The 21317-nt window shown below is 42.0% G+C and overlaps 1 protein-coding gene and 1 long non-coding RNA gene across 2 annotated transcripts; one reads left to right on the top strand and one right to left on the bottom strand.

Annotated features, from left to right (window-relative positions):
* The first annotated feature begins 5385 nt into the window (after positions 1-5385).
* On the top strand, positions 5386-7471 carry LOC115405700 (SLAM family member 5-like). Its single transcript, XM_030115361.1, has 4 exons — positions 5386-5511; positions 5874-6185; positions 6265-6549; positions 6702-7471. The coding sequence occupies exons 1-4, from the start codon at positions 5466-5468 to the stop codon at positions 6830-6832; spliced, it is 774 nt and encodes a 257-aa protein (XP_029971221.1). The 5' UTR covers positions 5386-5465; the 3' UTR covers positions 6833-7471.
* Positions 7472-19478: 12007 nt separating this feature from the next.
* On the bottom strand, positions 19479-20969 carry LOC115404908 (uncharacterized). Its single transcript, XR_003933389.1, has 3 exons — positions 20942-20969; positions 19933-20028; positions 19479-19497 (listed from the first exon to the last, which is right to left on the bottom strand). It is a non-coding gene; the product is annotated as an uncharacterized LOC115404908 (long non-coding RNA).
* Positions 20970-21317: the final 348 nt, after the last annotated feature.

Genomic DNA, 21317 nt, shown 5'->3' with positions numbered 1-21317 from the left:
ATTCTATCAGGGAAAACTCCCGTGGTTAATGATAGATTACAAATGTAAGTGAATGGCTCAATTACAAATTCGATTATACTTTTCACAATGATCATATCCAACCCCTCACCATCAGTCGACCTCTTATTTTCAAAGTTTTGTACAATTTTTGAGATTTCCTCCTTTTCCACCTTTTCAAGAAAAATACTGTTTATGTGACTATTTATTAAATTTTCATCCATATTAGAATTTTTTGAAATATCCGCTGTGAGATTTGGTCCCATATTAGCAAAGTATTCACAAAATTCATTTGAAATGTCTTTTTCATCATATATTTCAATATTTTCCTTCACAAAGTACTTTGGATAGAAGTTTTTTTTCTCCTTTTGTGTTTATTACCTTGTTTAATATTCTCCAAGTTGACTTTATATTATTTCTATTTTCATTCAGTTGTTCACTGTAGTAATCTTTCCTCCTATTTCTAATTATCCATACTAGTTTGTTTTTATATTTCTTATACTTGTTTTCATCTTCTTTTGTTTGTTCTTTCAAAAAACATCTGCATAAGTAATTTTTCTTTTTGCAAGCATTTTTTATTCCCTTTGTGATCCATGGTTTATCATTTCTTTTCTTTCTGTTTGTTATTAATGCACAATTTTTGTTATACAAATCAATAACTGTATTAATAAAAGCGTTGTAGGCTTCATTAACATCATCAACATAGACTGCATCCCAATTTTGTTTTATAAGATCTTCATTTAATGCTCTTAGTGCTTCCACTGATCTGTTTCTTGACATTATTATACTCTTGCTTTGCTTTATGTTATGCTTGTACCTGCACACAGCAAATATGGGTAAATGGTCACTTATGTCAGACTGTAGGATCCCACTCAGCACAATGTCTCCAGTAATATTAGTAAAAATGTTATCAATGATTGTTGCACTCTTGGCTGTAATTCTTGTTGGTTTATGTATCAGGTGAAAAAGTCCCATACTATTCATTGCACTTAAGAAATCCATTACTTTATAATCATTCTTATTTCCTCAGTTAATGTTAAAGTCACCACATATAATCTGCTTTTTATTTCTATGTCTCTCAAACCGTTCCATTAAACTATCAGTAAATTGTTGTACACAATTGTCTGGTGGGCGATATACACAGCTTATCAAAGTGTTTTTCTCAGTTGCAGATATAATTTCAACTCTTATAATTTCAATGCCATTATTTTCAATCAATGTTATGTCATTAACAGGTTTACATTTCAAATCCGAACTCACATATAAATACTCCACACCAATCTGCACAAGCATAGTGCTCCGCGGAAGGATATACCGGCGCACAGCGGCTGAGTCTACGGCTTCTACTGCTGTGCTCCGGTATATCCTTCCGCAGAGCACTGCGCATGCGCAGGTCTTTGTGTGTCAACACGTTATTTTAATGGATTGAAAAGGAAAAAACGTCTTTTAAAATGTTTTATAACCATTCGGATTTACTTCACCTGGACCACTGGAAGGAGTATTTTGTCCACTTTCGTCAGTCCGGCTCTGTTTCCTCTTCACCTCCTGCAGTTGAGCTAAGCTAACTACGATGCTAACAGCTGGGAGCCCGCGGCTGGACGAACGGACACAAAAAAGGTATTTATGAGCTTATCTCACTGTGTAAATGATCGGGATAGGGCATGGGTCCAAAATCTTCGGAGTATTCCTTTAATACCAACATACACAACACAACGCAACAACACAGCAACACAATTGCACTGAAAATGAAAGACAGCAGATCAATACTGCATTCCAGGATAAGACTAAAAACCCTTTATGAAATATGAATGAAAAGTATTACTAGCAAAACGATTAAAGTATCCATTGTGCAGAAAAGTGCTCCCTGTCAGTGCTTTGCCATTATATAGGATGTTTTTGGATTATTATACTGTATTTTACTACTGCAGATGCTTAAGCTTGTGCTAATTTTAGCTAATATGTACACTTTTGGGTGGCTCAATCAACAGTTAATAATGATGTATTTTTCAGCTAATCCAAGGGAGTTTAAAACACTTCATTTATTTGAAGAAGAGGGAGAATTTTCTAATCTCATCAAGAAACATTTCAAGCATTTAAACTCAATATATCAGTATGTTTCATAGGTTTTATTTCTAAATATTTTTATTTATTTTAGTTCATGCATGAGTGAAGAGGAAAAGACAGCTCTGAAATATTGTATGTAAAGAGTAACAGAGACAGAAGAGAGGAAGGAGTAAAAGAGTAAGTGAGGGGGAAAATGAACAGGAAATCATTTAAAAAATGTGCAGAGAAAGCAAGAGAGAAGAGACAGGATTTAAGACGGGATTTGAGGACAGGACTGAAGAACAGAGCAGTAAAGGACAGCAGAGGTGCCAGCCAGGATCACAGGTAGCCTGCAGTAACAAAATAAGGGATTTTTTTTCTTCATTTTATGATCAGTCTGAGTAACTTGTGTATTTTATATTTTTTTCTTTCAGTGTACATGGGGCATAAAACAATGACTTCAAGGCTGCTGGTGGTATAACATTTGCATCATTAAAGGGTCTGATTTTCAAGTGTTCTCTGTGCCTTTCTCAGCTTTGAATTGGTGGTAAGTTGATGTAAAATAAAATAAAATGAAATAAATTGGGATTATCTGGTTGAATAAAACTAAGTGAAATATGTTGAGAAACTTGGTAAATATTTCTCATTAACAGACACACTTCTTTTTTTTTGCTTTGTTTTGGACTAGCGTGCCTGAGAAATACAAAAACATGCTCTTAAAATATGGAAAAGAGAATAAGTGGAATGTTAAAAATCGCATTGAATGGAGATTATTTGCAAATATCACATGATATCACAGCATACAGTACATTAAAACATCCAAGAAAGTTTTTTTTTCCACAGAAATCTATTCATTTAGTGATTCTTTTGACTTGAAATTGATCAGTTTTACACTTTCCAACAAGAGGAGTCATAAAAATCTGTGTATCATTCGTTCAATTGATATTCAATTAAAAATCAAAAAACAAAATATTGAAAAATAAGTCGTTTTTCCTTTTTCCTTTTTAAAATAAAAACAAATAAATGAAAATTGGTTTGTTTTTCAATATCCCGTTTGTTAAGACAGATCAAATAAAGGAAAGTTGAAATACGGCCACAGAGCAGACTTTAATGTGATTTTTCAATTTCGTCGATCTCCGTGACCTGGAAGTTCTATCGTCTATGTTTTGGTTTTTGCCCGGCGGGAAAGTGGGCGGGTCACGGGACCCTGTGGGTCAGTTTAAGGCCAGCACAAACTACAGAATGATCAGGCCGATCTTTGCCCCGATCTTCTCCTCCCGGCCGAAGCCGACAAGGTCCGACTGTCGGGAGTATGTAATGAGTTCGGGTCCGATTTTTTTCCAGTCGGAGCTTCTCGGGAGGCGTCGGAAGGGGAGCTCGTAGATAATGAACATGTTAAATATTTCTGATAGCAAATCCTGTGGTGTGTGGTGCTCTGAAAGGAGCCGATCAGCTCTGAGCTGACCTGTCCACACCCTCGGAATAAAGCTTCCTGATTGGCTGGTGCTGCTGCTTAAAAAAATGGCTGCTCCAATGCAGCCATGGTGAATGGTAAAGGACAGTACACACAAGATTTTTTCAATCTTCCCCGATGCAGAGAACACACACTAGAAGCCAAAGGAGGACAGATCGCACCCGATCTTCTCCTGATCTTCTAGTGTGTGGTGTCGCTCTGGAGCAGAACACACACTAGCAGATTCTTCTTCAGAGAATCGGCTCCTCGCTCTTCCAAATCTGGCGTAGTCCAACGTGACTTTGTGCGGTTTCTTCTACTTCTACATCTTCTTAAAAAAAGACAGAGAAAGCACATGCAGCAGCTGTGAGTACAAAAAGAGAATGAAGAGATTTGGATGAAAATGTAAACCGTAACAAACTGCCCAGAGGAACACAGACACTGTTGTTTCTGCTGCAAAAAGCATCTTGCTGGCTCTCCTACCTGGAAAGAAGCAAGGGGAGATTTGTTCTTGGTCTTCAGGGGTTTGAGGTCTGAGGATTGAGGATCGGGGGAGATTAGGAGCGACTTGCATGTCGTCAACTTGCAGACGAGGCATCAGAGCGACGGCTGCCATTGTTTGTTTGGCAGATTTGGCTTAATGTCACTCACTCACTGCAAACGGGGTTGAAGTATTCAGTGAGTTTCTCAAGGAAAGACACATTTTTCACTACAAACACTGTGATATGTGAGGATGGGCAGCTAAACAGACAAGCCTATATCAGACAATAACATGTAGTACAACATAGCTGCTGTTTTTTTTCACCCAGAAAAACAGCTACAGTGTCGATACTGTAGATAATGTCAGTTATATACACACACAGGGAGGGGGACGCGAACAAGGCACACCTGAGACAGAGAAGGATGAGTGAGCACAGAGGTCAGCCTGGCAGCCTGAAACAAGAGAGCAGCTCTGAAGGAGCACAGCCTGCTGCAAGATAAAAACATGAGCATGCACAACCATGATCAGCATGAGAAACCGCATCTGATCAAACTATATGTCACATTCACACTTCCTCCTCTGGTCATCCGTTGAAGCAGCAACACATGAAACTGCAGAACTTCCTGTACCACAGCCGAAAGCTGCTAACATGGACTTTTCTTGCTCAAACAGAGTATCCAGTTCTTTATGTTGTGATCTTGATATGTCAAATCTGAACAGGTTTTGCTGATCTTGCAATAAAATAATTTCGTATCTAAGGTCGAATATGTAAAATATGTGGATCTGTTGGGTTGCTTCTTCATTGATAGCACAGATGAGTGAGGTCAACAAGTCCCTGACTTTATGAAAAAAAAAAAAAAAAAAACCGCCACCACTATTTTGAGGTGAGAACATCGTGCCTTCTGAAGCCTCTTTTCGAAATTGAAAACCGTCGTGTGGTTTGTGCTTAAAAAAAAAAAAAAAACGCTGCTGTTTTTCCGTGCCTGTTCCTCTGGTTGTTTTACTGAGAAATGTGTTAGATCACAAGTGGCATGTCTTGCCGTTTTAGTTGTCATGAAAGGGGAAGTAAATAAATTTTGGTTCCTAAATAAAGTTTCACAAAAAATACAACAAACAAGCCCAACATACATCTATACTCCACACAGAGAAGAGCCTCAACACCCAGATTAGAACTGGAGATAATCTGAGCGCTAACCGCCCCAAACATCAGCTGGACACTTTAAAAATGAACTCAGTGCAGTGTCAAAGAATGAAAGGGAACTGTTGATCTGAAAAAAAATATATCATACTCATGTTTTTTCACATTAAAATGTGTTTTTTTTTATATAAATGAAAGGATTTTAGGATGAAATTGGAGAAGAGAAACTGACATTCACTCTTGCATGATAACACTGAAGAAATCAGGGGGTGTTGGTGTTGACTTCTTTACACTTAGTTCATCCTGCTGCAGCACAGCTGTTCAGTGTCTCTTCCGTCAGGAGACTTAGTGAAATGATTTTCTCTGTGGTACTGGTGCTGTGGTGTGGCCTGGAGTCAGGTAGGACTTTGCTGATCTGAGAGAAATGATAACATGTGATGTTGGATCTGCAGTTATTATTGTTCTGAAGTGGAAAAAGTGGTCACATTCTCAGGTAGACATGCAGATACTAAAATAACTCCTCAGATTCTTGAAATTTAATTCGTTAATTTGACTGAAACAGTATGAAATTAGGAAAAATGATCAAAGCGGCAACTCAGAACATTCTCATATTTTGTTGCAATGATTTATTTCGTCTTCATGAAGTTATCCAGAACCTTCTTTGATATTTGCCTTATAATATTCACATAATTTAAATATCTCTATATCTCATTTGGCAACATTTTTAAAGTTATCTTCAATCTGCATCTCCTGTTTTACAGTCCAGTCCAGTGTTCCTCCTGTGTTCGTCCAGAAAGGCAAAGATGTACTTCTGGATGTCGACAATGTGCCTGAAGACTTTATTTTATTTGTATGGAAATTTGATAAAGAGAATTCGATTTTAGCCACGTTTTATCCTGGTGGCAATTCAAAAATCTCTAAAGCTTATACTGGAAGGATTGATCACCCTGAAAAAAAGAAATACTCTGTGATACTGAAGAACCTACAAGAAACAGACAGCAGAGTTTATTCTGCACGAGTGACAACAGACTATGGCGACTCCACATTAGTCCAACACAACATCATAGTTCAAGGTGAGTTTTGTTACGTTTCAGACACTGAACAAGAACATCTGCTTCCACATCTAAATCTTCTCTCTCTCTCTCCTTCCAGATGTTGTGTCTCCCGTCCAGCTGGAGGTGAACTCTGTATCAAGCAGCTCACACTCCTGTAACGTCACTCTGACCTGCAGCACGGCCGACTCTCACATCAGCAGCACTTTCAGATGTATCGATCAAAAATGTGATCAGGATGGAGGGAATCAATCAGAGATCACAAACTCCAGCTCTACTCTGGAAGTCTACTTGTTGGATGTTACAGTGATCTGTAAACACAGAAACCAGGTCAGCTCGACTGAGGACAGGACGGATATTCAACATGTCTGCTCCCAGCTGACCGGTAGGTCTGAAAAAACAGATTAACAGATTAAAAAAATATAAAAATAATCAAGGAAATGACTGATTCATTTATTAATAGGAATTGTCTGCTTGTTGCTTCTTCTCTCTTATTGTAGTGTCACTCACACATTCAATTGTTCTGCTTTTTCACAGGTTCACACATCGTCTCTGACGGCATTTCCTTCTGCCAGGTGAAGATAGTGGTGTTCTCTGCCGGTCTCTTCCTCATGGTCTCTGCTCTCATCAGTGTGCATCTCTTTCTCAAACTCAAGAAGCAGAAATAAGCATTTTTCTTTACCGTTCATTTATGAAATCAACAGTGCTGCAGTGGAAAAATACAGAAGTGATGAAAGGACCATTCCAGTAATGATTTCTTTTTCTCAGGAAATATGAGTTTGATATAAATTTTGCTTGACAAATGCTTTATAAAAAAGGAAACATCTTTGTGAGTAGCTCTCATTCTAATACTGATCATTCTTGTATTTATGTCTCAGAGTGTTGACTGAACAGATAAAATTATGTGCAAAGAATTTGCTCTTGGAGAAACTAAAATTCAGATTCAGATTTCCTTTATTTGTCCCACAGCAGGGAAATTTACAGAGCGACAGCAGTGAAAAGGACATTATAAAGTGAAAAGAAAAAATGATAAACATAAGATAAGAATATGATGATATGAAATCTAAAAATTAAAAAGAATCCAAGATAAAGTTCAAACAGTTAAAAACAAAGAATGTTACATTGAGAATAGTGTGTGCTTTTCTTCTGAGTGTTTGGCATTCATGGAAAAATTAATCAAGTTTTGTGAGTTCTTTTTTTTAAATGTTATCTGAAAAAGTGGAAATCAGCATGAGCCACAATCACCAAACCCCCTGTAAAATAAACATGCACCTCATAAGTATGTATTCCTGTACTTTGTTGACTTTATTAAAACCTCATTAATCATAATGTACTGTAACTTATTTGCCATGATTTAATGGACATCTGGCGTTTCATTTGAAAAAAATACTCAGAGAACACACTGGGAAAAATACAAATATTTTTATTGCTGTGTCATATAATATCGTGAATGAGTTGGCAGAGAGAAACCAAGTGAAAAAGAACAGGAACAAACTTTTAAATAACTGTATAAAAATACATTTCACAAACAACAGCATGTCTTTCACACCGGGACATTTTGAAAGAGACATTAGTGACAGGAGTTACAGAAAGTTCTACAATAAGAACAGCAAACCTGTGGAGCCAAGTGAAGAATTCTCCTGCATTCTACATTCACTAATGTTGGTTGAGTTTGGAAACACTTTGACTGTTTGATGCCATTTATTTCTTTCTCTCCTCAACTCCGGCTGAGCAGAGAGACACTCAGGTGAAACCTGGCCCCGCCCCATGCTTCCCCCGAACACTGCCTTCCATCCACAGTGATGGAAATCATTCCATAAAGTCGTCACGCCTCATTGTGTCATAGAAAGTCAAAACTCAAAATGCAGCTGGAACCTTTCACGAGATTTGAACCTGTAAACCTCCAAATGGATTTCTGTAACCTCCAGACCACCACTGGTCAAATAAAGAAGTGATACACTCCTGAGACTGGACCACGGCACGACACCGGAGGAACAGTTCAAGTATTTTCTAGTTGAAATATTAAAGGACATTCATAGCAGCTTTCATTTCCATCACATTCTCAAGCCTCACCCAGGTTAAACTCTGTCCCCTCGTCCTGAAAATTAGTTTTGATTAAACTTAATATTTTATTTTCTCCAAGGTTGGTGGAGGTTTTATCTATTTAAAAGAATACTCTATACTCTACTAATAGTGCGCTGCGGAAGGATATACCGGCGCACAGCGGCTGAGTCTATGCTTCTACTGCTGTGCTCCGGTATATCCTTCCTCAGAGCACTGCACATGCGCAGGTCTGTGTGGATCAAAACATTATTTTAACGGATTGAAAAGAAAACACGTCTTTTAAAATGTTTTATAACCATTCAGATTTACTTCACGTGCTAATACGCCATCCCCTGGACCACTGGAAGGAGGATTTTGTCCACTTTCTCAGTCTGGCTCTGTCTCCTCTTCACCTGCCGTAGTTGAGCTAAGCTAACTACGATGCTAACAGCTGTTAGCCAGGCACTGGACGAACGGACACAAAAAAGGTATTTATGAGTTTATCTCACTCTGTAAATGATCGGGATAGGGCGTGGGTTCAAAATCTTCGGAGTATTCCTTTAAGTCACAGAGACCCTGATGGATAAATGTTAGTGTAGCACTCTTATGGATGAGAATAAAAGCAGAGCTACTGGACCAGATCTAGGCTCTCAGAGTGGGACAGCACAGGGTTCACACACATTTAAAACAATATGTTTACATAAGGTAAGATATGTTACGTTGTTGGGAAGCTCGCCTCTCCCCACCATCCAGACATAGTCATTGACATGCGGCCAAACCGCAATCCTCTCTCTGAAATGTTCGTATTTTCCACCTCACATGACTTGTATGGAAAGTGAGCATTGGCGACCTTTAGCGCCCATAACACTTTTGAAGTTAGCACTTCATTCGTGGTGACAGCATTTGGGAAAGTCCCTTGTTTCAAGATCAAGGTGGCGGTACCGCTGCTGCAAACAGCCGGCGTCATAGTCGTCAGCCGCATTGGCCCCAAGCCAAGTCGGCCCCCGACCAACTCGACTCCAGCCCCCGACCAACTCGGTCCCAACTAACTTAAGAAAAATTACCGGTAAATTTGTCTGGTGCGCCGCTGCTATGGAACCGGGAGGAATCAAACACAAGCCTGTCACTCAGGGCCGGAGCGGGTCTAATTTTCAGCCCTGGAGTTTCAGACCTCAGACCGGCCCACTTTAGATCTGAAATCAAGATTTATAATCTTACATATGAAATCTCCAATACCAATGTTCTGTAAAGCTTTTCTGAAACATTTCAAATTCATTCCAAGTAAGGGTTGCTTTATAATGCAAATTTATTTCAACACAAGTGCATTAAAATATACTACACATCTTTTTTAATCATTTCAGAATCTATATTTCAAATATAGATGAACAGATGTCCAAACCTTAAAAATGAAACAAAAACAAAATATTAGATAAAATACGAGAATGTGCTTTCTCATAACACTATCATCTGTTTTTCAAAGAAACATGGCCAACCCTTAAACATGAATAAGCACCTGAGCCGTGCTCTGGTCTCTGTCACTTTGTTTATGAGAAGATCATCCAAAGACAAAGGATCTCATTCTCATTGCACATGAACACAGACGGCTTAACTTTTTTCTGGGTCAGAGTGCTCCAAGTCTGTTTTTAATGATTTTTGCTGATCAGAAACTCCTCTCAGAGGAAACTTGTGTGATGGACATGGTTAGCAGCAACTTGTAGGCCAGTTCAGTAACAGACATCAGTGAGCAGAAACTAAGAGAATGAGGTGAGCACAATGACGTTACTTTCATCCTATTTGCTTTTCAGCAGTGGACTTTGTGTATTTACAATCTTACTTTTAATGATTAAAAAAAAAGATATTACTGGTCACTCCTGCCGTTCAGGTATAGAAAGTGATATTATTGGAATAATTGTGAGGTGGGGTTATGGAAGGGTTGAATAATGGGAAAGTTTGATCTGATTGAAGTTTACAGTGAACAGAAAGGATCTGACCGGGTGTGAGCACACTTGCCAAGAAGGACACCAGACAGTAAGTCGCGGTAATAAGTTATATTAAAATCAGTTCAGCCCACAAATAAAATGCAGTCAGTTAAAAGTCCAATAAAACAAATGCGGCTATATCTAAAAAAATAACAAAACAAATGCCGATCTCCAAGCTCCAAGGTCCCTTGTACTGCTCCTGGGATCTGATCCGGGATCACTCGGTCACGCGTGCCAGGTCCCCCCCCCCGTATGTGCCATACATCGCCTGGTATAACGGCGTTTTGTACCAGGCAATGTATGGCACAAACGGCCACCCATAACAACGAGGCGGCATCTTCCGCTGCTGCGATGCGTGGGGGTATGACGTCACACACTCGTCCGCTCGCGTGGCTCCCTCCGGGCTGGGGCTGCCCGCTGGAACCCTACGCGGAACAGAGCTGCGGCAGTGACTCGGTCCAACACGCCCACGCTCTCAGCGCAGCTCTTCCGACCAGTGCTACTGAACCTTCAAGGTACTCACGGGCCACGCAGGGTTTCCCCTGCCTCTGCGTGTATGTCGCGTTAGAGCACTGGTGGTCCTGGTCCGACGTGTGTGTGTGTGCGTGCCGTCCGCGCACCTGTGTGCGCTGATTAAGCAGGGGGTTCCGCGATTGGAGGGTTTGTGGGGATGTGGCAGGTGAAGTGGCCAGTCATTTAAAACCACAAATGTATATGTGAGGAAGCTGGAAGCCTTCTCTCACTAATCAGGTGTATTCCGCCACCCACATTCTATTATGTACATTTTCATTTAGTTTCTGTCTTCACACATTTATTTAGTTGTTCATTTGGGTTTATACATTGCATTTCTTTTACAGATGGTTTTGTGTTAACTGAAGATTGGATCCTTATTTAGTTTTCACATCCATTTGTTTGTGTTGACTTCTCACCAGTTCTCTTTCTTTGAGGTGATTGGCTGGGGCACTGGCATGGAGGCGCGCCCATGTGAGTGCAGGCCAGCTGCACATCACCCTGATTGGACTGACCCAAGTGGAGCCCAAGAGAGGGGAGGTTTCACTTGGGGGGATCTGCAATGTATTATTTTAAGGGAACCTAAATGTATTACTTAAGATGGAGAGGCTAGGACTATTTGTTGTTGTACAGAGTGAATGTTGAATGATGTAAATAGAACACTTAATTGTAAATACCACGAATTCAGTAACTGATGTAATTGGGCACAGCCCTCTGCATTTTGGTGGGGTGGTTTAGTCCCGGGGTATTTAAGGGGTTTGCACACACACACCTGGGTCGCCTGTTGTTTGTGGAGGGGAGATGCTGCCACTGATGTCCTGGTGTAAAGAATAAATGGGAGAGCTCTGCAAGACTCTGAGCTGTTCATTTCTTGTTCTTGGATGTGCTGGCCATCCTGGGCCCGTAAGAGCCATCACGACGGCTGAAAATCTTACATTTTGGTGTCAGAAGTGGGATCGCCGCCACCAGTCTAAGTCTCATCAGGACAGATATGGGGCCTAAGAAGAGGTTGGAAGCAGCCCTGGAGGAAGCAACTTCAGGAGGGCTGACCGCTGACCAACCCAAAGAGGATCTGTCGCCTGGTACAGATTTGTCCTCCATCATGTTCATGCTTCAGAAATGTCTGCAGTCTCAGACTGATCTGAGTAATCAGTGGAACAGAGAGACGGAGAGGCAGAATGAACGCTGGAGGCAGGTACAGACACAGATCAACCGGCTGAGTGAATCGTCAAGCCCCAGTGGAGCATCTCACATGGACACTCATCCCTCCTTACAGCAACAGGCCGAACCAGGTCCAGTGTCCCCTACGCTACGGGAACACCCAGCAAGAGGCTGGGCACAGTCAATTATTCCCAGGTTGGAAGAGGGTGATGACATTGAGCAGTATCTCACCACTTTTGAACGCCTGGCTACTGCTTACCAATGGCCGGAGTCTGAGTGGGTGGTGAGATTAGTCCCACATTTGACTGGTAAGGCCCGTGCAGCCTATGTGGCCATGGCTTCTGAAGATTCATGGGACTACAAAAGGGTGAAGGAAGCCATCTTCACAAAGTATGAAATCAATGAAGAGGTGTACCGCCAGCGGTTCCGTGAGCCTGACTTCCAGCCCGGAGAGACCCCGCGGGAGTTCTACGCTCAGCTCAGGGACATGTTCCAGAAATGGATGCAGCCGGAGAAGAAGACCAAGGAGCAAGTGGGGGAAGTCCTCATCCTGGAGCAGTTCTACCGTTCCTTGTCACCAGAGCTGAGAGTCTGGGTTAAGGAGCGCCATCCAGCTACTGGGCGGGAAGCAGCTGAGTTGGTGGAGAACTTCCTTTCGGCGAGGCGAGGACCAAAAACCTTCCGCTTTGATCCCCACTCCAAGGGCAGCGCAGTACAGGGTAAGTCTGTTGGCTCTGGTATGGGTGGTGGTCTGGATCAGGGTTTGGGGATAACTAAGGCCAGGGGGGAAAACGTTAACATTGGCAGAGTTAAGCCCTCCTCCAAGGGTCTAGTTTGTTTCTCCTGTGGGCAGGAGGGGCACAAAAAGCCAGATTGTCCAACTGGAAAGACCAGGAGTGCATACTTTTGTACTGTCCCTCAACCAGCAAAGGAGGAGGATCAAGGGGGTGGCAAGCAGCAAGTTACTGAGGTGAAAGTTAATGGGGAGCAAGCATTAGCTTTACTTGACACCGGAAGTGTACAGACCCTTGTTAACCCCTCAGTTCTAAAAGGGCAGTCTGAGTTTGCGGGGCCATGTCTGGACATCTCATGTATTCATGGGGATCACCGTATGTACCCAACAGCCATAGTGTATATGGAGATGGCAGGCCATACATACCTGTTAACTGTTGGGGTGGTAGCAAACCTTGCTCATCAGGTGATTTTGGGTCAGGATATCCCTACGCTGCAGGAGTTGATCCAAACTGTTAAACCTGTCTATGGGGTGACCAGGTCACAGAGTAGAGCACAGTCAAAAGCCAGATTGGACAGGCACAAGGACAAGGTGGAGGCTGTGAGAGCGGCTGGGAGGCCAACCACCAGGAAGCAGGTCCGTTCCTTTCTGGGCCTGGTGGGTTGGTACAGGCGGTTCATAAAGGACTTCTCGGCCCGTGCTGCACCTCTTTCTGATCTCACCAGTACCAGCAAAGGGAAGTGGGTCTGGGGAGAGGACCAGGAGAGGGCATTCCAGGATCTCAAAGAAGCCTTGTGTCATGAGCCGGTTCTTCAGAGTCCAGACTTCCGTCTGCCATTCACGGTTCAGACCGACGCCTCTCACAGAGGAATTGGTGGAGTCCTGCTGCAAGGAGAAAGGGAGAACAGGAAGCCAGTTGCCTTTGTGAGTAGGAAGCTGTTCCCACGAGAGACTCGGTACTCTACGGTGGAGCTGGAGTGCTTAGCCATCAAGTGGGTGATCGACTCCTTCAAGTACTATCTTCTGGGGAGGGAGTTCATCCTCGAAACCGACCATCGGGCGTTGCAGTGGCTGGAATCCATGAAAGACACCAACAGTCGCATAACGAGGTGGTTTCTGTCTCTGCAACCTTACAAGTTCAGCATCCACTACGTGCCTGGGAAGCAGAACGCCGTTGCGGACTTCCTGTCCCGCAGCCAGGAGGTCGCGCCTTCCGAAGGGGGAGGAAATGTGAGGAAGCTGGAAGCCTTCTCTCACTAATCAGGTGTATTCCACCACCCACATTCTATTATGTACATTTTCATTTAATTTCTGTCTTCACACATTTATTTAGTTGTTCATTTGGGTTTATACATTGCATTTCTTTTACAGATGGTTTTGTGTTAACTGAAGATTGGATCCTTATTTAGTTTTCACATCCATTTGTTTGTGTTGACTTCTCACCAGTTCTCTTTCTTTGAGGTGATTGGCTGGGGCACTGGCATGGAGGCTCGCCCATGTGAGTGCAGGCCAGCTGCACATCACCCTGATTGGACTGACCCAAGTGGAGCCCAAGAGAGGGGAGGTTTCACTTGGGGGGGATCTGCAATGTATTATTTTAAGGGAACCTAAATGTATTACTTAAGATGGAGAGGCTAGGACTATTTGTTGTTGTACAGAGTGAATGTTGAATGATGTAAATAGAACACTTAATTGTAAATACCACGAATTCAGTAACTGATGTAATTGGGCACAGCCCTCTGCATTTTGGTGGGGTGGTTTAGTCCCGGGGTATTTAAGGGGTTTGCACACACACACCTGGGTCGCCTGTTGTTTGTGGAGGGGAGATGCTGCCACTGATGTCCTGGTGTAAAGAATAAATGGGAGAGCTCTGCAAGACTCTGAGCTGTTCATTTCTTGTTCTTGGATGTGCTGGCCATCCTGGGCCCGTAAGAGCCATCACGACGGCTGAAAATCTTACAGTATAAAATGCACTGCAAAATAGATACTAAATAAGACACAGCAAAACCACAGCACACATTAAAAAAAAAAAATCTAAAAATCAAACAATCTAAAAGGCCACATCCTGGTTCCTGGATCACATAATGATGGCTTATTCACACACTGTTCTGACAGCTCAGCTGTTCCTTCCATCCTGACAGGATCAGTCCCTCACCACCACTGGCTCCTGCTCTGCTTAAGTCATATTTTAATATCCATCCATCAATCCATTTTCTATACCGCTGTTTCCTTTTCAGGGTTGCGGGTGGCTGGACCCGATCCCAGCTGCTGCTGGTGAGGGCGGAGTATGCCCTGGACAGGTCGCCAGTCTGTCGCAGGGCTTATATAGACGATTAACCACACACACACTCACACCTAGGGGCAATTTAGGGTGACCAATTAACCTGACATGCATGTTTTTGGACTGTGGAGTCGGAGTACCCGGAGGGAACCCACGCACACATAGGGAGAACATGCAGACTCCACACAGAAAGGCCTGAGCCCCAGCCGGTGTTTGAACCCAGGACCTTCTTGCTGTGTGCATGTTTTAATAATCTAAATTCTCAGCTCAAATCTCCCCAGTTTATAAAGCCTTCTAATCTAACATTGTGTACTACTGTACATTTAATGGGGTAAATAAACAATGAAAAGAATGAAATCAAACGGGACTCAACCTGAACTCATTAACATATGAAGCAGATAACCTGACACTGACAGCCAATACACACTCACACACTCACACAGTTAGCTTCAAGATGCTAACTCGCGATAATGCTAACGAGCAAAAACGGACATTTTAAGCAACATAAATACAACCCAGGAGCTGCACAACACTAACAGAAGATGCTTATGGTATATACACATTTATTTAACATCATTTGGGACAAAACATACATCGTCACTGATGCTCCATCACCATGAACGCATCAGCAGCTGAATGTAGGAGAAGCTGCTATCGGAGTCTTCTCCAGCTTTCAGCTCGGTGCACTAAACTTCCTGCTCGGGAGAGGTGCACTGCAACTCTTAAAGCTCATGTCCAGAGTTTTGAAAGAGAGAGTTTTTTTAATCCAATGTCTCGAGGCTCCGCCCTCCCTCTGCTTTCATGAGTGACCAAGCCACACCCCTTTAATTGTGCACGCTATTATCCGTCGGGTGAAAATGAGAGCCTCTGAGTCCTACAGCATCCTACACGTTTAGCTGTTTACGGTGGATGTTCAGCAGACAGTGGATATATCCGAGGCAAGTGTGGCGGCTGCTGCTCTGTCACCTCTGCCTGGGCGAGCTGCCGTGCTCTCTGGCTGCGTGCACACTTTGATTGACAACACAAGAATGCAGAAGCTCGAAATCTATTGGCTGATGCTGACCAGCGCTTTTTCGGATAACACAGGGGTCTATGAGACGAAGGCGGGGCTCATAAATAAATTTTTATATTGCTTCATGCTAATATTATATTGTAGTATCGAACCAGACTGACAAATTTAAGCTCTGTTGAAAAATGATACATATGTTGGAAACGAACGGAAACTCCAGACACGAGCTTTAAGGGCAGCGTCACTTTTTTTTTTTTTTTAATCTGACAACTCCAAATTAATACACATAAAAGAGGCTACAAATTTTTTTTAAACATCCTAAACAATTATTTACACATTTTTAAACTTTTCACATGAATTCATATATTTTAAATCACATTTTTAAGTAACTATTTACACCATGATATTGTGGCGTTTCGCGACGAGCGGTGGAGAAAGCAAGGAAGGATTGTCTGCTCTTCAGTTTTCACAAACACAGGAACTTTATTGTGACAACAACTAAGCCCACTGCGCACTTTAGCGCCCTCCCTGGTGGCGCGCAGGCCGGGTCCCTCCCATAGATCGTTAATACAATGGATAGAGCTTTTGTGACGTCACCCATTGCGTTCCCAAATGCCATTCTGCAGACTTGCGAATCCAGCAGGACATTGAACATTGAACATTGAACATTTGAAACCGCATGTAACTGTGATTGGTCCAGCCCGTCACGTGACGGCATCACGGGGACAGAGGAGGCGCTGTGATAGGGCGATTTACGCAAAACTTTAACTCGTAATATAAAATCAAAAGATGATTTATGTGAAAATCAGAGTCTGGTGAAGCCAACACGGTTATAGAAACTAGTGATAGAGACTAAAACATGTTCTGAAACCAGGAGCTTTATATGTTTATTTTCACTCTGAAAATCAGCATTTTTGAATGGGTTTCAATGAGACCGGGGCTCTTTTTGAAACCAGCATCATCGCCCCCTGCTGGAATTTCCCTCCCCAAATGACCCCTCTGAGCCACGGTGCACAAAAATGAAATGAAATGAACACAAATGGGTGGCAACGGCACAACAACAATAACAGAACACACCCACAATAAAAGGAAACGCTAATAAACCCCGAAACACACACAACACGGCCCGAAACGGCCCCAACAGTCCCGCTTTCCATGAGCCTTTGCGGAGGCAGGCAAAGTCAATAAATGCAGCGGCCCCTAGCGGCCCCCCCACGGCCGCTACAATATCATGTTGTAATGTAGGTTACATTAAATTTGTAAGTTGTTGTTAAACCTGTGTTCTTATTGGTCAAAGCCTTGTATCGTCTGTTTCTATCACGGATGCCGATGTGTAACTACAGCATGAAATATCTGCAGAAACAGAAAAAAAATTCTACACAGTGCATATTTTATCAGATAAGATATAGGAAATTTCCAAAACACAGCGTTTCTGTGAAAACAGGGAAGGGGAGTGGTTTTAAAGTTCTCATAAGTTCCGGAAATCTCACTCAAGTTCCACTTCCCACAATGTCCAACTTCACTTTTCTATAATGTACGTTAGATATAGGAAGAGAAAAAAGTCACTTCAACAACTGAAATGTAGAAGTTTCCTTCTATGGAGTCTTGTACAGTAAAAAGAAAACAAAAATACATCAGTAATTCCCAGTAGATACAAAACTTGTGCGAATGACTGCTGCACTGAGGAGGAAGTACCTAACCGATCTGAAGCCAAGCAGCGAGTTGTTGTTGAACTTCTGTATTTCACATACATCATCCAAAACAAACATCATGCTTGAACACAGGGATGCTTGTAAGTTCATGGAGCAGAGCTGCTTTGATCTAAAGTCAAACATCGACTGTGTAGTCGTTTCACCTGATCTGAGCTGTGCTCAGCGAGGAAGGACATCCTCTAACCTCATCCTCAGGTGGAAGGAAGATTTTCAAAATTGCCTGAACTCAGGGGACAGGAGGAGGCAAGGAGACAAGCTCCTGAGTCTCCTGCGAGATCAGAGGAGGGAGAGGCCCAACTAGAAAGGATGGCCCAACCACTCCTCCAGCTGCCAACCCCCCACTGCCCCACAAATCCCCAACTGTGGTGCATTAAAACTGAACATGAAGTGTCCACGTGGGGTAAATGTGGTTTGATGTAGGAGGCGAGGCAAGCATGGGTCCGGCCAACCTGACCAGGAAGCCACAGGACAGGGAAGTGGATCCAACAGTCCTTCAGTACAGCCCACAACAGAGTGGAAGGCCCAAAGGCATCCGGGAAGAGGACTGACTGGCAAGCCCTCAACTCATCAACTCACAAAAATCAAATATATCTATTCTAATATATTATTAAGTTATATCCTTCTATTCTATTCTATTCTATTCTATTCTATTCTATTCTATTCTATTATTCACACTGATTGAGTTGAACATAGCTTGATCAAAAAAAAAGAAAGAAAAAAAAAGGGCGATTACAGATGATTTCTCATGGTCTAGGATGCTTCTGTACCTGTGCATACACACTGTCAATTACAGGCTTGTCTTTGGTCTCAGCAGCAGCTGACGGGCCGCTGTGAGGCCTCACCTCACTGTAGGTGGAAAATGGAGAAAGACCTGAAGTCTCATCAGGATCTGGAGCCTCAGCTGGACTTTTTGGAGTTTCAACCTAGAAAATAAACGATGAAAAAAATGATTTTCGCCTCAAATTCTGCATGCATCCTTCATTGGATCAATGTGTAAAGCAATATCACGATAGTTAACAACAGTTCTTCTGAGTACTGAGACAATCTTTCTGGCTGAAAATTAAGAAGAATTTTTTTCCTCAGTTTTTTGGGACATGGTTTTACAGGCAGGGCAAATAATAAAGTATCTGTAGTTTGTTACTAAACTTATGATGATTTTAAGATGTAATGTTAGAATATTTACTTGTCCGATGCTATTTTCTCCATCTCTCATTCTGAGAACTGGCTCAATTCTTCTTTTAACCTCCAAAATGAGGATCATGAGTTGCAGTGAAATGATGAAAGCAACCAGAGGTGTGGCTTGTCATTAGGCAAGGCAGGCAATTGCTTGGGGCCCCCGAGCCAGGAAGGGCCCCAAGTGGGCCAACAGATCCGACGCTGCACGTGAGCACTGCAACCTCAATGTTCAATGTTTGTATTTGACATAAAAAAAACTAAGATTCTGGGAGTGGTGAGCTGCTGTTGTGCAACACCTGTAGTGCCTTGCTCAGCGAGCCACACTGGTAACCTTTCAGCTGTGGGATTTGAACCTACAAACTTACCTGTCTATCGAGCACTACAGTGTGCACATCACAAGCAGAAACATTACACAGCTTGAAAAGCCAAACTCACCATAAGGCGGCACATAGCAACAGGCAGATTGACAGGACACCGGTTTTCTGATTAGGTTCATCATCCAAAGTAGGATGTTTGAGCACAGGCAAGGAGCATGAGCAGCACAGGAGAAAGTGACCTGCAGGAGCACATAGCATGACTAAAGAACAAACACAGCTGTTGGAATGCTGAAAAGGTTTCCCTCGAAATCCATCCAAAGACGAGTGAAATACAGTTTAGATTGTAAAAACCTGAAGCTTACGTTCAGATCTGCGTAGATTGTGTTATCTTGAGTCACACCGTGATCTGCAGCTGAAACAGGACATACAAGATGAGTTACTATAAAAAGTTCTTTCTTGACTTCATTGACCCTTCAATTCCCACATAACATTTCTGCACCTTCCATCAACATCTTGATCATTTTTATTCTGATCGATCAGAGCAATTCAAACTTCATAGAGGAGAAACTAGAGAAAAAAGTCTGATGTTCACAATGCCAAGATGTGATACTAAACATTATAGGACAAATAGATAACAATTTTAATTCTCATGTCTTATCACAGCTTACAGAAACTCCCTGGAATATTGGCTTTAGAATCAATGCAATGAATCAATACAAGCTTTGAGTCAGACAGATCCCCCTGTTTGCTGCAGTAAATGAAGCCCAATGGATACGACAGATCGACTTTGAGACAGAAATTCATTTCAATGCATAGAAAACTGCTGACACAATAGGCTTGAACTTACTTCTCTTACGACAGAGATAAGCTCCCACAATCCCAACTACGAAGGAAACACAAACTCCAACAGCAATCCAAATCTTGTCATGTTTCCGTTTATCAACTGTTAAGAAAAATAAACATCAAATGACAAAAGTAGTACTTCAATAAAATATTTCCATTGATACCATGTCGGTGAAGATTTAGAAAAAGAAAGTCCTAGTATTTAGATTCAAATACCAACATAATTTATCACAATTGTCAACATTTATAGTGCATTCTTCTCCACAGACATGTTCAGGCCGAAGACTAGATTTTTTTTTCATTCAAACAAAAAGTTTGTATCCTCGTTCAGTGTGAAACTTCAGTGTGTTTTGTGCAGCGAGGAGTCGGCACATGAGAGGAAGAAGCTGTCAGAACTGAATTTGCGCCCACATTTAAAAGAACATCTCAGTCAAAATTGATTTCAATTTCTGCATGGTTGAGTCAAAAAAGAAAGGACTGAAATTACCAAAATGAAGACTTCTGATCAGAATCAAAATTGAGAATATTTATTATGCATTTTTTTTTCTTTTTTTCTAGGCATATTGTAATAAACTGCTTCCAATTTCAATTTTAAGTAGCCTAATCGGTACAGCTCCGTTTACGTGACAATGCTGCTGAGATCCAAAGAAAAGGTAACTTTTTAACAACTGCTTCCATGTTCGAGCATGTTTTTGAAAACGCTGATTTAATGGTGCTTCTGCACACATGCACAAGTAGATGGACAGTAACAACAATGTTGCCTCCAGAGCGACATAACTTCCAGTCCAGATTCTGAAGGACTTGGTGCTTTTTGAGTCGACAGCCTCCATAATGACAGTCCAACTTGGTGGTCCGTCCATATGATTGTCCATGTTCTCCCACTGTGAATGTTTATAGTGTGTTGTTCTCTTAAAGTTGAGAATTTTTCTATTTTCACAAAATCTTTTCTTTCTTCAAACTTCACGAAATCCAACCTGTGTGTTTACATTTGGTGCTGTCTCTTTCAGACCTACCGATCAGCTGGGAGCAGACATGTTGAATATCCGTCCTGTCCTCAGTCGAGCTGACCTGGTTTCTGTGTTTACAGATCACTGTAACATCCCACAAGTAGACTTCCAGAGTAGAGCTTGTAGAATAATTTTATAATATTCTTCACATCATGCTTATTATATTATGTTATTTACTATTGTTCATGTAATGCATGTCTCTGTTAGTTATAGTAGGCTAGTAGACACAGGCGTAGAAAAGACATGTATCCTTTTTCTGTTCGCCAGCCTGCCATGTTTCATTTTTACGGCAGCCTCTTGGCAGCTGGACAGTTTGTTTTTTCTAAAGTCAAGACTACAGGTCAATTGTCTCTCTGTCTTCCTCTGGTGCAAATGAGGCTCA

Source organism: Salarias fasciatus, chromosome 18 (assembly GCF_902148845.1).
Source record: "Salarias fasciatus chromosome 18, fSalaFa1.1, whole genome shotgun sequence".
NCBI classification, from domain to species: domain Eukaryota; kingdom Metazoa; phylum Chordata; class Actinopteri; order Blenniiformes; family Blenniidae; genus Salarias; species Salarias fasciatus.
Note: the sequence above shows the minus strand (reverse complement) of the source record. Positions and strands in the feature narration are given on the sequence as shown.

Coding starts and splice junctions, on each gene's coding strand:
- LOC115405700 (XM_030115361.1), top strand. CDS start 5,466: ATGATTTTCTCTGTGGTACTGGTGCTGTGGTGTGGCCTGGAGTCAG. Junction 6,186..6,264: donor ACACAACATCATAGTTCAAG/GTGAGTTTTGTT, acceptor CTCTCCTTCCAG/ATGTTGTGTCTCCCGTCCAG. Junction 6,550..6,701: donor TGTCTGCTCCCAGCTGACCG/GTAGGTCTGAAA, acceptor GCTTTTTCACAG/GTTCACACATCGTCTCTGAC.